Raw genomic sequence first — 16,557 nt, 5'->3', positions numbered from 1 at the left:
AGAAGATCTGGCTCACAAGAGAAGATGGCCGAGGGTTACAACTGGAGCAGATCATTACTGGTGATGAAACCTCCCGTTCACACGCTGGTTTATTGAACTTACCACACGATATATAATAGGCCACGCATGAGCTGTAAATGCAGATTAACAAGAGTTTAAACTCAGACACACAAGACTCTGGACATCTGCAGAACACATAACACTGTCAATCCAGCTTTTACTGAGTGAACAAACCCTCACGCAGCAGGCTCTCTCTCTCTCACACACACACACACACACACACACACACACACACACACACACACACACACATTCTGTGTTTGCTATTTCCAAGTTTAATTTGGTAAAATCGTACAATAAACACATTTATGGTTGTTTTTTCGTGCAGTGCACAGCCTCTAATCTAGTACATAAAGCAAATACTCTAACGCTACGGGCTCGGGCGGTGTTCTGTCACATGATCCGGTGGACTCTTCTGCACCCTCGGGCCGCTCCGCCGCACTTAAGACTGAGCGTCGGGCCAAACCTGTCAGAGAACACCACCGCCACGGCCCAGTATGCAATGCAACCATAGAGAAGAACCACATGTTTCTGATATTGAAGATTGCCGTGTGCCAGACAGTCACTGGGGGTACAGACACAAACCCAACACAAATACTGGAGGAAAACCAACAAAACAAACGAAAAGAACACAAAAGAACCGGAGGATCTGAACACTTTGCACTGATACACACTTACAAAAATATTTCTGTAACTTTTTTTCCCAAACCTTGGCATGGTTGTTTAGCGTTCGCAATTTGGAAGCCAATTCAGAGCTCGATTGATCGGATCGAAGCGTTCAGTCGGCGAAACCAAACGACCGAAGAAGTGGATTCTGGCCGAGTCCAAAACGACCTTAAACATTAAAAAGCTCACACTACCCCGAAAAATATAAATTCCACGCATACGGGTGACATTCAACATTCAAGTGCCAGTGTTTTTGTACTGTCTTTTGGTCAAGTTACTTGAAACTATCACTTTTAGGCTTATAAAAATAAATATTTCTCAAAAATGCTCAATAAATTACACAAACTAGCAGCAAAAGTAGAATCTAGTAATCTGTGCAAATAGCTAAATTCCCCACTGCTAATCCCCCTGGTCCCAAATCAGTCCTGGTTAACTATTGGAGAACCGTCCCCTTTTGTAAACAAGCTGCGTTTAGTTAGTTTTCTTCTTCCACCGTCTCCACACACAGTATTTGGAAGCGTACGGACACGCACTCGACACACTTATATAAAACCCTAGATGTGCAATAAAACAACTTCAGTAAAACTCGATGGGTGAAACACAGAAGGGCCAAAAGTAGCACCGCTGTTCTCAAGTCAGCTCCACACCGCCGCCGGGCGTCCACAGGGGGCGCCACCGCCGCTCGCTCATGCAAAGGCACAACACGCTTGAGGAAACTATTGCACTTCAGTTTAACGCCAGAGAACCAGTCTTTGGCAGGACGCTCCGCTCCGCTACACACACACACACACACACACACTCGCACTCTCACTCTCACACACACACACTCGCGGGCGTCGCGTCTCCAGAGTAAAGCCGAGGATGTCTTTCGGAATTCAACGCAGCTTGAAAAAGAGAGAAAATAAACAAATCATCTGATGGAAATTAAGAGGTGACGGATGTTACGGTAACGAACGTAAAGCCTGCTGCAGAATCGGTTCGTAACTCTCCTTGACCAAAAAACAAGAACACTAGCATGCGGATTCTTCAGAGACGAGCTGGGCTTCAGGAGCCGTTACGCCGACGGGAGGAAGAGAAGAGTCCGGTCGACCGCAGACGCCGCTAGAGCTAGCGCAGCCGCGGGAGGTCTCGCCTGAGGACAGAGCGAGCGGATCTCCTTCTCCTTCAGTAATAGTAAAGCCCAGCAGGGGGCGGCGCGAGCACTGCGCACCTCAATTTCAGCTCTAAATACGACAGACCATCCCAGAGTTTGCCAAGGTTTGACTACATCCAAGCTTATTTTGTTAAACAGTCCCAAACAAATCTTCAGGGGGAACGAAAGAGGAGAGAAGCTTAAAATAATCATCAGCCAGACATCAAAACCAAAACAGAGGAGGAGAACACAGCGAGTCTAAGTGTAAAGGCACAGCACATTAACAAACTGATGATTCTCACTCAGGGGAAAGAACTGATGTGGTGGAGAACTAGCGTCCGGGTCCGCTAACGCCGCAGCGCTCAGAGAATCACCGCTGCTAATGCTCTGCACAGCTCCTGCAGCTACAGGGAGGTCTGGCTAGGTACATGTGGTTTCCGCTCGGTGTGTTTGGCGTGGTGGTCCACCGTAAGTGTGTGTGTGTGTGTGTGTGTGTGTGTGTGTGTAAGTGTGCGTGTGTGTAAGTGTGTGGCTGGAGTGCACAGACGCCACAGCGCCGCTAGTTCCCCCACCAGTCCACCTGGGAGTAGTTTCCGCCGTATCCGTCGCTGCTGTAGAAGTTTCCGAATCCTCCTGTGGGCAGAAACACACAGTGTTAGCGTTAGCATGCAGACACCGATGATCATCACAGGAATAAAGCAGTGTGCGCTCCCCAATGAAGGCGCTGGGAGCGAAACCGACCCTTACCACCGCCAAAGCCCCGGTTCCCTCCGTGCCCACCGGTGCTGCGCCCGCCGCGGCCCCCGAAGCCTCCGCCGCCACCGCTGCTGTTCTGGCGGTAATCTCTAGCTCCAAAGCCTCCAGAAAACCTGAGGAGCACAGCAGAGTTAGCGCCTACGGTCCAATCACACATGACCCGCTCATTCCTCCACAGCACTGCGAACACATGCTCCAGACAGACTCAGCTGACGGTTCTGAAGCGGAGACGCAGGTTAGTTTGAATGACAGCAGCACGTCTGCGTACCTCTTGGAGCGTCCGCGGCTGCTGCTCTTGTGCTGATGCTCGTACGCCAGACTCTCCAGCCATGACGGCACTTCCTGTTTGGCCTCCACCAGGATGTCCAGCAGGTCTTTGGTGATGTTGCCGTTCTTATCATTGAAGAATGACGTTGCAAGACCTGCGAAGACCAACAATAAACACAAGTGAAACGGCACTTCCTGAACATCAGCATGGAGGATTCAGCTATTCTGAACAGCAGGTTAGCATCAAGCTTAACGATAAGCTAGCTAACAAACCAACGAAGATGCACGCCTCAGAAAGAGTTTCAGAGACCTTCAGAACACGCATGTAGACATGTTATAATATGAAAAAGCAACTAGATTATGAAATTAAAGCAATCAGAGATCTGGTCCCCGCGTCAGGTCAGGGTACACCCGTAAACACGCACACGGCGGAGGAGGAGCACTCTAAACTCACACAGGAGAGAACTGGACTAGTGGATGACATGACGCCTCATTCATTTCATGTTTTGGTTAACTAATTCTTTAAATACAACTCTCCTGAGCTCTAAAGAGGAGAAAAAATAAGAAAACCGCTAAAGAAATCTGCTATTTAATTTAATTTAGCAGACGCCAGTCATTTTCACATTAGTCAACATCAGTTGGGGATTAATATTAGGAGTAGCCTAATAAACATGTTTAGTTGGACACTGCACAGTCCCACAGTAGTCTACACTCGAAATATTATAATTTATATTCATTATTATTATTAAAAGCCATACAATGGACAAAACAGAAAACACTTGAACGTTTGCCTTCATTTTGAAGTGGCTGATGTGCACTTTTGTGAAGAGAAACATCCCATTATGCAGCAGCACTCTTAAGTCAGGACACTCAATGCCTTTTGAGTTTAAAGATGATCATCCTGAGCAGTTTACAGTGTTATGAATGAATAGGTCGGCTATATAGTGGATGAGTAAGTGGATTGCCGTGGATCAACCTCACATGTGCTGTGGTAGGCTAAATGAGCTTTAAAATATGTAGTTTAGGCTATTCTGCTATTTGCTCATGCAAAATTAAACACCAGAAATATACTGTAGGCCTATATTAAGAGCTAAATTACAGTTAGCATATCGATTTTATTTTGACTTGTTCATGGCCCTAAAAACTGAAAATGTAACCTGAAGAGTTATTAAAATAGGTTAAATAAGATGACTGGTAGGCATATTAGCCTGATGGCTTATGGTGGCGTTTTTACAAATGCCAATGGACAATATCATGAAAAAACATGACCAATCATCATTTTATCTTTAAAATAATAATAAAAGTTATGCCTATTGAGCTGCACGCTATCCATAACACAATTTAACCAGTTTTCTCGGTAATAACTGAATTTCTTTTGTTGTTGAGGTAAACAGATGCTCTGTCTTGCTACACTAATGCCTTAAAATATAACAAGGTAACATCTAGCTACTGTTTTTAAATGACAGATTGCAACATTTAACTTATTTCCTAAGCTGATATTGGTTGGGTAATGAAGCGTGATGACTCTTATGCGATTTCACTATCGTCATTTACCCATATAGATAGTGGGTTAGCTTGCATGTGTGGGCATAGTTTGATGTCTTTAAACGTTTAATTAATTGAATTAAAATGGAAAGGAGAATAAAATATTAAAGCACTGTTGGCGCTGAAGCCATGTCCGTCTGCGTTAATAAATGGTATCGTTACATAACCTTCATTGATAAAATCAGTAATAGTGAAACTGTGCATATTATAAAGTATATTACTGCCTTATATCAGTAGCTCAGTCATTAATGCAAAGTAATAATAAGTGAATAAATAGCCTAAATGAAAGGAACAAGAGGGACCAAAATCAGTCACCAGGTCCAGTGCCCCCCTATAGGATTAAACTGTGGTGAATGAACATGGTACTCAGTGATGAACCAGAGCTTCTGGCCTTTTTTTGGGTCATCGCACAGAACTGAAGGTGCTGTGGTGTATTCAGACGAGGTCAGTAGTTACCCAGGTTGCCCACGCGTCCCGTACGGCCGATGCGGTGGACGTACTCCTCGATGTCGCTGGGCAGGTCAAAGTTAATGACGTGCTTCACATTGGAGATATCAGCCCTCGAGCGGCCACCTGTGAGGAGGAGATCCAGCAGAACATCAGAGGAGGGTTCACCATTACAGCAGAAACTCCTCACAGATAAACCCAGTGAAAAGGACAGCACCACAAAACACACCTCACATAAACATGACAACCTCACATCAGCGTTCAAGACCACCAGATGGAGGAATAAGACAGTGTGAGCAGAGGAGAGAACACCAGACCATAAGAGACGCATCACACACGCCTCACACAGAAGTAAATAGAGCCATCATTTGATGCTAAGATGATTTCAGATATAAGTGTAGCTTAACTATCATGCATGTGTTGTTAAAGCATTAAACTGTTTGCAGTGAAACACAGATCAGAGCGCAGTGATCAACGCACCGCCGTGGCCACCAGTATGGGGCATCTGCCGGAGCGGAACTGGTGCAGCGCCTCCTCCCGGTCCCTCTGCGAGCGGTCCCCGTGGATGCTGGTGCAGGCGTAACCCTCACGGTACAGGAAGTCCTCCAGCGCATCCGCTCCCTTCTTAGTCTCCACGAACACCAGAGTCAGAGAGTCTTTACCTGCGGGATGGCCGACACACGTCAACACACACACCCAACACACACTACACTGAAGACATGCTGACCTTACGGTCGCGTTTCTACTGGAAATGTCCAACAACTCTTTAATCAAGCAGCAGTTTCAGCACAAGCAAAGACATGAGTCTACATTGAGGCGAGTTCCCCTCAAAACAAACTAAATCTGCTTGGAAATGGCCGCTGGCAGATGGCTTAGCTGTTTTAATGGGAGCGTTCACCCAGAAGTGGAAAGGCTGATGTTGTTTACTCTCTTCAAACCTCTGTTGAACACAAAGAGGAGGTTAAAGAAAGCTAAAAACCCTTGATTCCACTGACCTCCAGGTTTCCAGAGGACAACAGTACTGGAATAATGGAAATCAGTAGCTACAGGTTTCCAACATTCTTCAAATTATCTTCTTTGCTATCAGCTTAAATTAGACATTTAAACAGGTTTGAACCAAATGGAGAGAGGAAGTAAATATCAGAATGTTCAGTTTCAGGTGAGCTGGGCCTTAAAACAAGGTGGTTCTGAAAATGCTCTTGATTTCAGAATCTTCAGATATTTGGACTAGAAACGAGGCACTAACTCAATGAGTGGCACACAGAACGGGGAGCGACACACATCTGGATCTCACAGAAGTGCAGATAAATTAAAGACCGCTATATTACAGCAGATCTCTCTAATTTACAGCAGATTTACTCTACACTTCATGCAGATCCAGCAGCCGCAGGGTGAACCACTGCAGGAGCAACACTATGGCTGAAGGGGAAAACAAAAATAAAACAGGGAAAGTGAGGATTGCAGAGTAAAATAATAAAATAAACACACTATCTGATTTGAGATGGACGGGAGGGAGGTGGAAAACAAATGATGTTGAAGCAGAATGAAGGTGTGCGGTTGTGACTTGCGTTTGTTTCCGGCTCCAGTGCAGGTAAAGTGTCTCTACTCACCTGGCTTCTCTACGCTCTCGCCTGTACTCTCCTGAACCTCACTCGGAATAACTGAATAAAACCAGACCGTGGGGTGAGCTTCAACATATCACTGTCATGCTTCATAAGGTTTACATGTGGGTCAGAGCGTGTGTTCATACTCTACAGATGTAATGTACAAACCACAACTACATCTACACACACACACACACACACACACACACACACACACATATAATATATAATAACTAAAGTCAGTCTAAATTCACCGTCCTGTGGTACTCTAATATTTCCCAAGTGAAGTTTAACAGAGACAGGAATCTTGATAGTTTTCCTTCTGGAGGAAGTCTTTTAGTTTGACTGTAATAAAAGCAGTTTAATATCCTTAAACCATTTTAAGGTCAATTATTATAACCCCTTACAGGGTTCATACACAATTTAACTACATAAAATGTTCATATAATGTCTACATATACATGGTAAATACTAAAAAAACAATGATGTTCAGTTTTATTACAGCATATCATAGAACACAGCTCCAATTCCATCTGGTTTAAAATAGTTTTATATCTCTGTAAAAATTGATCTTGATAATGTTTACACAGCACTAACAACGTGAGAGCAAGGTTTTGGCCAAGGACATGATAGTAGTAAAAACAACTAGCCTATATTGAAGTTATAGGTGCACAATATATGCTTTCAGCATCCATTTCTCAATGTGTGCACCTGCAATCGCAGGATATGCAATGTTGGGATTATAGCTCAATCATAATGGAGTAAGTGCATTATCTGCAGGCATTTTTATAAAGAGAGTTCACCCAAACATTATTAGCCATTTTCATTACACCCTTCACCTTGTTTCAAACATTTATGAGGTTCTTAAACAGAGTATAATCTAATAACTCCTACAGTACTGAAACAAGTGGAGTAAAGAGTGGGACATTTTAATCTTTGAGTGATCTGTCCCTTTAAGGCCTGTGACTGTGTGAACATTTCAATATCAGAGTTTAAATCATCCGGCCACAAGAAATGTTTCGTAACTTTAATAAAGATTAAATAATCTACAATGAAGACTCTGCAGTGCTGATATTCAATACCTGTACCAGAACAGTGAATACCTGAACACTATCATTCACTTTTGTCTTTGCTATAGTTCATCTATGCTCGTAATTTATGTATTATTAGATTCACTCCTCTACAAGCAACACTTGGAGAACATTAGTGAAACTAGACCCACAGGAGGGAGAATAACATCAGCTTTAACTGTGGCAGGCCCATTCTCAGCTTCATGTGTCTGGTGTTTAGACGAACCTCTTAAAAAACTATTGACAACCCCAAACTGTCTTAATAATCAGTCAGAATACAGGTGTTGCTGCTCATCCACCCTGAAAGCTCAGACAGGTGTAGTGCAGTGTTCAGCAGGTGTGTGTGTACCTGGGCGTTCAGCAGGTCCAGCAGGAACGAGCGATTGTCGTTCTTCCTCCACCCACACCACCTTCTGCGTGATGTTCTCCGAGGTGGAGCCCACTCTGGCCCACCGCCAGGAAGATGTAGTCCTCCAGGAAGTCTCGGGCCAGGATCTGAGAGAAACACACACTGTTGAGGAACTGATGAGCAGGAGGGCTGGTGTTACCTGTGCACCGCACTCACCTGGATCTCCTTGGGGAAGGTGGCGCTGAACATCATGGTCTGACGGAGGCCTTTAGGAGGCATGGTGTCCTGCTCCACGATACGCCGGATCTGCGGCTCGAAACCCATGTCCAGCATCCGGTCCGCTTCGTCCAGCACCAGATAACTGCACACACACACACATACTGCTCAGCGAGCGCCCGCTGCACTAACACAAACTCCCTATTCTGCAACGGTCGAATTTAATGCAAAAATCCAGCAAATGTGGCGGTTTTGTGAAGCTCGCAGACTTAAACTGCTGCATATCTCATCATCATCATCATCATCATCATCAGGCTACACACTGCAGAGAGAACACTGCAAACCCTGTAGAGGCTGGTGTGTTCAGATTTAACAGGCAAGCAAATCACACAGCGGTTAGCAAAGAAAAGAGCAGCTGGAGCACACACTTGCAGTAGTCCAGGCCGATCTTCCCTCGCTCCATCATGTCCACCAGGCGCCCGGGCGTGGCCACCAGCAGATGACAGCCGCGCTCCAGATCCCGGATCTGCTGGCCGATGTCTGCGCCGCCGTACACCACACAGGGACGCACGTGAGAGCGGTACGAGAACTGGAGGAGAACACAAACACACATCACACTTTCACTGAGGAGCTCTAAAGGAGAGTTCACACACACAGGGAACATTAGCATTTCTCCCGTCAAGAGCTGCACACCTTGAGTTTCTTCTGCTAATTACTGAAACATGGAACCACTGACTCCCACAGCAGGAGGAATAAAGACCACAGAAGTCAAGAGGTACAGGATCTCTAAATACCTTCTGTTTGACCAAACTAAACTCAAAGGTTTGAAACTATAAGGAGTTGAGTTTGCTTGTTTATTTGCCTCATCAGAAACATACGGCCATTTCATTGCGAAATCACAGACAACACATAACTCAGTATATTTAACATATAAACAATCTCTCACACATCAAACCGAAGAGTCATTGTAAATCTCTCAGTGCTGTGCGTGTGAGTATAGTGTTTGGAGTGAAGGATCGCTTCTGTTCAGCGTCTCTGCAGGGGTTTATTACCTTTCGGGCTTCATCATAGATCTGTAGAGCCAGCTCTCTGGTCGGGGCTAACACCAGTGATATGGGATACTGCTTACGCCGGCCATACTTTCCATTTTCCTGAGCACAAGAGTAGAGCAGGTTAAGATCAGATCTTGTGTAGAGTAATGTCTCTGAGCTGAAGCTGAATCTGTACCTGTGCGCTGTTCTTGACGGCCTGCAGAGCTTCTCCGGGTCCATCAGTGTAGATCTGGCTGAGCACAGGCAACAGGAACGCTGCTGTCTTCCCAGAGCCTATTACATGCGCAGACACACACACACACATCAGGGTATACACCGGGAACAGACATTCATTACCTATCAAGACCTCATCACCACTTTAGCTTATGGGGTCTATAAGGGTCTACACCCCTGCGTTTCATGGCCGACAGCAACATTTTCACTAATAAATAAGCTGATTGCACATGTTAGATACACAGATGCAACATTATTGTGGGCAGATGATTTCAGAATAGATTAAATAGTGATGTAAAGATGTAAAGTGTTTTGTTCGTCAAATTACGCTCCATAAAACACAGACCTGCACTAAACTATAACACTGACACTGATTTACAGGAGGCGCCTACAGCAGGAGTAACGGTGCTTCCTTGACTACTGATATAACAGCAGCGTGATGTCAAATCTAGCAGGATTCCACTGATTTCAGAAACTGCAGCTCAACATGCAGATTAAATTCAGGGAAACTTTAGCACAACTACACTATACCACACACCTACAGACAGCGACTAAAGGGACTGAAATGTCTCTAAATTGATCTAATTGATCTATCAACACACACGCGCGCGCGCACACACGCGCCTCTCACCGGTCTGTGCGCAGGCCATCAGGTCCCTCTTAGACTTGATGATTGGAATCGCGTGTTTGAACCGGAGTGGGCCGTGTGTATCGGCTCAGGTTTATATTACCCATGATGATCTCCCCCATCTCCACATCATGGAACTGCACAGACAGAGAGAGAGACGCTGTTGAATATGACCATTAATCAGAGAATCACCCTCAAAACCCCATCAGGAAACTCACGCTGTCGATGGGCTGCGGCCCGTTGTGACCCGTCGCTTCAACAGGAATGTCATCATATTTCTCAAAGTTAATCCCAGTGTTACTGCCAGAGAACAGCTCGCTGCAGGGAGACAAGCAGCACACTCAGCCAAAACACCAGCTTGGACTGCAGTGGGTAACCCCTTAACTGTGGGTCACTATTGAGCATGAATGTGAAGATAACCTGCTGTAAATACTCAACCCTTCAGTGCTCATATTTAAACTAGGCCTCATTTAAAAGCTGAAGTAAGAGTAGAAACATTTATTAAGAGTTACCTACATTCAGGAAAATTAGAAAGTAAATATATTTAATTCAAACTCAGAACTAAACTCTTAATAAAAAGACTTCAACTCAATTCACAGAACACACTCATGAGAAGGGAAGCGCACAGCAGCACTCACTGTTCCAGACGCTCATTGGGAGGCAGTGGTTTGGACCAGTCTTCATCCCTGCAGTCCTCCACCCATCGGCTGTTTCCACCACCACCGAAACCTCCACGTTCATACCTGAGGAGCACAGCAGCACTTTAGTCTCACACACATACACACCACATGTTCCCTCTTGAGTGTGAAGAGAGCCTCACCTGCCCCTGGATGAGGACCCACGGTCATTGAAGAACGATGATTTGCCCCTGTCGGAGCGCCCGCCGAAGCTGTTGTAGGCGTTGTCTTTTGGGACGTTCCATCCGCCTGCTTCTTTATTGTCGTAGCCAAACCCTAAGAGACACAGAGATTCCCATCAGTAAAGCAACACTGGCAGATGGCGAAACAGAGCAGGCTCTCAGGTGTGTGCGGCGACACCTGCCTGCGCTCTGCATGGGCTGGATGGGTTGTAGGACCCAGTGCTTTTACCCAACCGGAAGCCTCCTCTGCCCCCGCGGTCGCTGCGGAGGGTCCGCGGCCGCTGAAACTGCTGCCGCCATTCACGCGGTTGTCTCGGCCATCATGGTAGCCGTTCACAAAGCCATTGCTGCGTCCGTTATCCCATCCTCCAGGAGCATCTGAAACAGCACGGTTACATGTCAACTGTGGACAGACTCCCGCTACGGGGCTTCAGCAGGTCTTCATGACCGTTTCAATGTACATTTATGAGTTATGCAGATGATTTTCAGGATTAAACTAACAGCATTGGGGCTTTTAGGAAGATACAGAGGACACTTGTTGCGTTCTCAAAATGACCCTCAATAGGTGAAATCCATGAAGTAGTGCGCTTTGTTATAATTATTAGAGTTAAGGCTGTAAAAATCCTCAATACACACTTTTCTCAGACAGTTTCACACTTTTCTCTCTCCTTAATAATCACTCAAACCTTCACATAGTTTTTCTAGATGAAGCCAAAAATCAAAACCTTTAGAGCTTCATTATTCTGTAATGGAGCCCTACAGCCATGTAACTTCTACCTTCATTTAGCATGTCCAGAAGCTCAACTTTTGTGCGATGGTTAGCATTTTACCTCTGCCTTTTGGGTGCTAGCGCAGACGCCTTGAACACTGTATGCAACCACTGTACAAATTGAGATATGCATGTGCAATAAACACTCAGAACAGGTTCACTGCAGTGGTCTCAAACTGGATTCCTGGAGGGCCGCAGCTCTGCAGTTTAGCTCAAACCCTAATCAAACACAGCTGATCCACCAACCAAGGTTCCAAAACTACTCTGAACAGCTTGATTAGCTGGACCAGCTGTGTTTAATAGAGTTAGAGTATAACAGTGCAGAGCTGCGGCCCTCCAGGAATCCAGTTTGAGACCTATGATCTAAACGCAGAGGTAGACCAACTGGACCTGTTCCAGTCACGATATAAACACAATCAATGAAAGCTGAAGCCGTGATCCCTAAATGAGCAACAATCCCAACACACAAAACACCTGAATATGTTATATATTGTGATTATTATTTATAAATGACGATGTTGGAAGCCAAACTACAATAACTGATGGTGGTGTTGCTAACCCTAACTTTCCTATTTGAGTTTATATCTCCACTGCGTTAAACAACTGATATGAATGCTATAATATTGACACGCTGTTTTACTCAAATGATGCTGCAGGCATGTGATGATGAGAACGCATCAGTGAGGAGGAATATGGGGAAAATCAGTAATTATTAGATCCAATAATGTCCCTGAATAAAGCATTGATGCTCATTGTCATGCAGGATAAACACTGAGGATGCCACTGATCAGGCTTTCTGATGATCCTTAATTGACCCCCCCCCCCCCCCCCCCCCCCCCCCCCCCAATACTCCATATTACACAAATTACAGGGTCCCCCTACTGAGGTCAGATATGAAAATCCATATATGAATAAATAAGATGTAGTCTAAAAAAAAAGGGTTCCTCTAAGATTAATTAAACGCTACAGGGCTGTTGAGTGATTTTTATGGCTGATGAAACTCAAACTGACACAGCTCCAAAGGTCTTAATCTATTCCAATCTGTTATGAGATCTACACATTCATCAGTTTAGCACACTTCAGCTTCTGTTATTTTACAGATTGTTTTTTCTATGCATGCCTTTTCCAGGGCTGTGAATAAGCGTCGGAATGACGTTAACCTCTCGGCAGTGATTTAAATCATCTGCTTTATCACCTTTCACACTGCAGAGCTCGACTTCTACAGCCTCTTCATTCATTTACAGCATGAAGATGATATTATGCATTGATCATCTTATTCCACATCACACATCAGTTCATCATGTAACGCTATGTATACAAATTTAGCCTAATAATACCCATTACTCATATCTCCAAACATGTCTAGAGAGTTAATAATGAAACTTAATGGATAATGGACGATATTGGACAAATCAGATATTGCAATATTAGTTCTTCTGCAATGTATATAGCGATATGAATACAATCTCACCTGATGGCTTAATCAGTTCTATTTTAAGTCTTTCTGCAGTCTAAAAGTAAACCGGTTCACCACGTCAATAATTAAATGTAAAACACTGATAAAGACTTCATTGTATATATGGGTGATTCTCTCGAAAACTTAGCTTAAAAATTCTCAACCATGAATTTAAAAATGTTTAAATTAACTTTTGTTTTTGCAGATAATTGAAAAAGTCTGGAGCATTTGTCTACATTAATTAAAACTCATATACATATCACAGTACCTTTTTGGCATCATTTCCAAAGTAATAAAAAATCTCATTACCGCAACAGTCTGCAAAATCGACTCTGTTAAAAAATGAATTCACTTTGATATTTTTTCCAGTTCAAATATCTAAAACGTCTTAAATCAAGAATCATCTTCTAGACTAGAAAAATACACATTTAGAAGTAAAAAAAACTTCCTTGAGGAAAATAATCTGCCATTGAGACGAGCTCAATCCTCTTGTTTAGGTTTGATATGAATGTCCCTCATCCACTGGCCGATAATTCAGCTGATTTAAGAGAAAATCTCTTAATTCTGACTCCTCTCTGAACAATGTTCTTACTTGTCTACAAAATGTGTTTGATTTAAGAGCTTGATTTAGACGAGTCACAAGACAAAACCCAAGGATGAAAAACATTAAGGTGTGAATGTGCTTCTGGTCAACTATAATCCAGACTCAACACTGCAGACCCAGTGATGTGAATATTGTGGATGCACAGTGTGATATTAATGCTGAAAGCATAGTGTGGTAGCTCTACATGAAACTTTCTCTTAAGCACAGCTGTCGTAATAGAAATGTACAGCTCGTATATTCAGGAGAGCGCTGAGACAATCAGATTACAGATCAGGGACCACCAGCAGTCTCATTTACAAATGCATTCTCATGCAAGAGCGGTGATCTATAACAAATAAACTTGACTAGAGAACATGCTGTGCTGTAACAGGATAAACATTTAATATTGATTTAATTGGACCACTTTAAAAACCACCATATGAATCATGTTCATTAATAAATGCAAAGATTTACAGAAATCCAGAACAAAGCTGCTTGGTTTTGAGTCTCCAAAAATAAATGTATAAAACTGTTCACATCAGCTGATAACGATGGTTATTGTTCTATACATGTCCAATCTCTAGCTGTTTAGAGTCTAAATGCAGAAAGTTGTAGAAACCAGACTGCTCATTTGTATATCAAGTTTAACTATTGTACACAAGATATCGTTTTAATTGTGTATAATTTTATATCATGCACAATGGTGATAAATATGAGGTGCAATAATTATAATAAATGTCTAAAAATGAATTTTACTTCATGCATGTTCTAATGGGAGACGTCACAGAACTGGTTTATTCCCTGACTATGGGGATATGATGCAGACGCAGTGTTTTAAAGGGACAGTCCACACAAAAATGAAGATTTGCTCACTATTTACGGTCAAGTGTTTCCAAACCGTTATGAGTCTCTTGATATTTTGAAGAAAGCTGAAAACTGTAACACTGACTCCCAGAGTGAGTAAATCAGGTCCTGCATGGGTGCAGGCCTCCAACACTTTTCAAAACCTCATCTTGTGTTAAACACTGATAAAAGAAACTCACGGGTTTGACAGCAGCACTGGGCGACTCTATGACTGAATTAAGTTTTGGGTGAACTACAGCTTTATGTTGCAAGTACAGTAGATCAATACTATCTTATAAAAATCATTAAAGCATTCAGACTTGGAGGATCACATTATTAAATATTAATAAAATTAGTCTCATACCATTTTTAGCAGCTTCTTTGTTCCTTAAATGTGGTGGAATGTAGCGCCCTGGAGAAGAGGAGACGGGGTTAATATGGCAAACACACACAGCTCTGCTTCAACAAACATCAGTCAGTCTGTCCACCACAAACTCCACTTCCACCCAGAACTGAGGGATTAAACACAGAATGTGGAGCACAGAGACGTGCTGAAATGAGGAACAGAAACTCACTTCCAGTGACACCTTGAACATCAGCGGAGCTCAAGTCTAGGGCAGCCAGCTGAAAACACAACACATCTCACTGAACTGGAACACACACCTGAACACACTGCACTTACACACACACACTGCCACGTGCACATCAATTACAGCTAAAACAACAGCTTTATTCGGTACTGCTCGTTTGAAGAGTAAATTAGGTCACAAGATTTATAACAAATCCCTCAATTTAAACAAATTTAGTAATAATTTAATCATTTCGGTCTGCTTCTGAACACAAAATATGAGTTTAGAGAATATTTAACATTGATAAGAGGAAGACAAAAGATATGAAAGCTGCCACTGTCCAGCAGATGATCGAGACATCTTACTGTGTTCAACAGAAACTGATAACCTCAGGGGTTTACACCAACACCAGGGAGAACGAGTGGAAACACCGTGTTTTACAATACTGTCCCTTTAACCCGCCTGCTCATACGGTAACCACCAGACAGATTAAACCGTGATAAAAACCGGTTTGGACCCTCATTTAACCGGAACCAGATTCAGCGGTTTGCGTCTGCCTGCTTATATTACGGACAAATAGTAATCGGTGACTGTAACGTCACAAAATGACACGAAAACACGGCCTAATGTGAACAATACTAAATAATCGGTAGGTCAGACGGAGACTTAATGACAGGCCGAAGAGCGGCAGGATGAAGCGGCAGCTGAAGGCTTTTCCGGCGGATCTAGAGCTCCTGCGGCCCGTAAACACCAATGAAGCCTCGTGTGTGGATCCGCCACCGCCGCCATCATCACCGCCGCCATCCCGGCTCCTCCATCTTACACACCGCCGCTTCCAGAGCCCATCCGCCCGCCAAACATAACCCCAGCCCCTGCTCACCTGCTGATCCAGACCGTGCACATTTTCTACGGCCACATGACTCATAACTAACGGGTGTTGAGGGCCGGTGTCGCGGACTGACGGGTTCCTTTGTTCGCCGGTGTGTCGCTTGTTCTGGCGCTGCTGCCGCGTCTGAGAGTACGGTCGACGGTGCTCGGTGAGGATCGTAAAGAGGAAAAAATAAAGAAAACGGAGTCACTCCGAAATGTAAACGTTATTTTAAAATAAATCGTCGGTTTTCGGCTTGAGTTCGGTGTTTCGGCGGAGGGTTCACGTCGAGCTGCGCTTCTTTCTCGGTCTGAGGGTGAAACAAGAGCGCAGCGGAAACCGCGTCATTTTATTGGACGACGCGAATCAGCGGAAGTCTCGCGAGATTTGGAGGAACGACGCCACAGCGAGACCGAGCTGTTGACAATAAATGAATAAAGTAACATTGAAGAGTGGCGAATTAAACTGCTCACAGCGAGAGTGCGGCCTGATATAAAGCGCAGACGAAAATAAACGTTTGTCTAAAACATAATAGCACAATGTGACCCAGTTAAAATGTTAATAAAATGGAGGCTGACTCAGGCGGTGTGCTGGAGAGAGTGCGC

At 44.0% G+C, this 16,557-nt stretch overlaps 1 protein-coding gene across 1 annotated transcript; it reads right to left on the bottom strand.

Annotated features, from left to right (window-relative positions):
- Window positions 1-312: 312 nt before the first annotated feature.
- On the bottom strand, window positions 313-16,294 carry LOC130231231 (ATP-dependent RNA helicase DDX3X-like). The gene is given in 23 exon segments (XM_056460725.1): window positions 313-2,491; window positions 2,606-2,727; window positions 2,883-3,036; window positions 4,883-4,999; window positions 5,350-5,535; window positions 6,484-6,534; window position 7,847; window positions 7,897-7,938; window positions 7,940-7,993; window positions 7,995-8,042; window positions 8,113-8,257; window positions 8,541-8,701; window positions 9,165-9,263; window positions 9,340-9,437; window positions 10,009-10,067; window positions 10,069-10,142; window positions 10,224-10,323; window positions 10,644-10,748; window positions 10,826-10,958; window positions 11,099-11,242; window positions 14,880-14,927; window positions 15,091-15,139; window positions 15,965-16,294. Coding segments are annotated over 23 exon segments (2,109 nt in total). The 5' UTR covers window positions 16,010-16,294; the 3' UTR covers window positions 313-2,417.
- Window positions 16,295-16,557: the final 263 nt, after the last annotated feature.

The sequence above is a fragment of the Danio aesculapii genome, chromosome 6 (genome assembly GCF_903798145.1).
Source record: "Danio aesculapii chromosome 6, fDanAes4.1, whole genome shotgun sequence".
In the NCBI taxonomy this organism is placed as follows: domain Eukaryota; kingdom Metazoa; phylum Chordata; class Actinopteri; order Cypriniformes; family Danionidae; genus Danio; species Danio aesculapii.
Note: the sequence above shows the minus strand (reverse complement) of the source record. Positions and strands in the feature narration are given on the sequence as shown.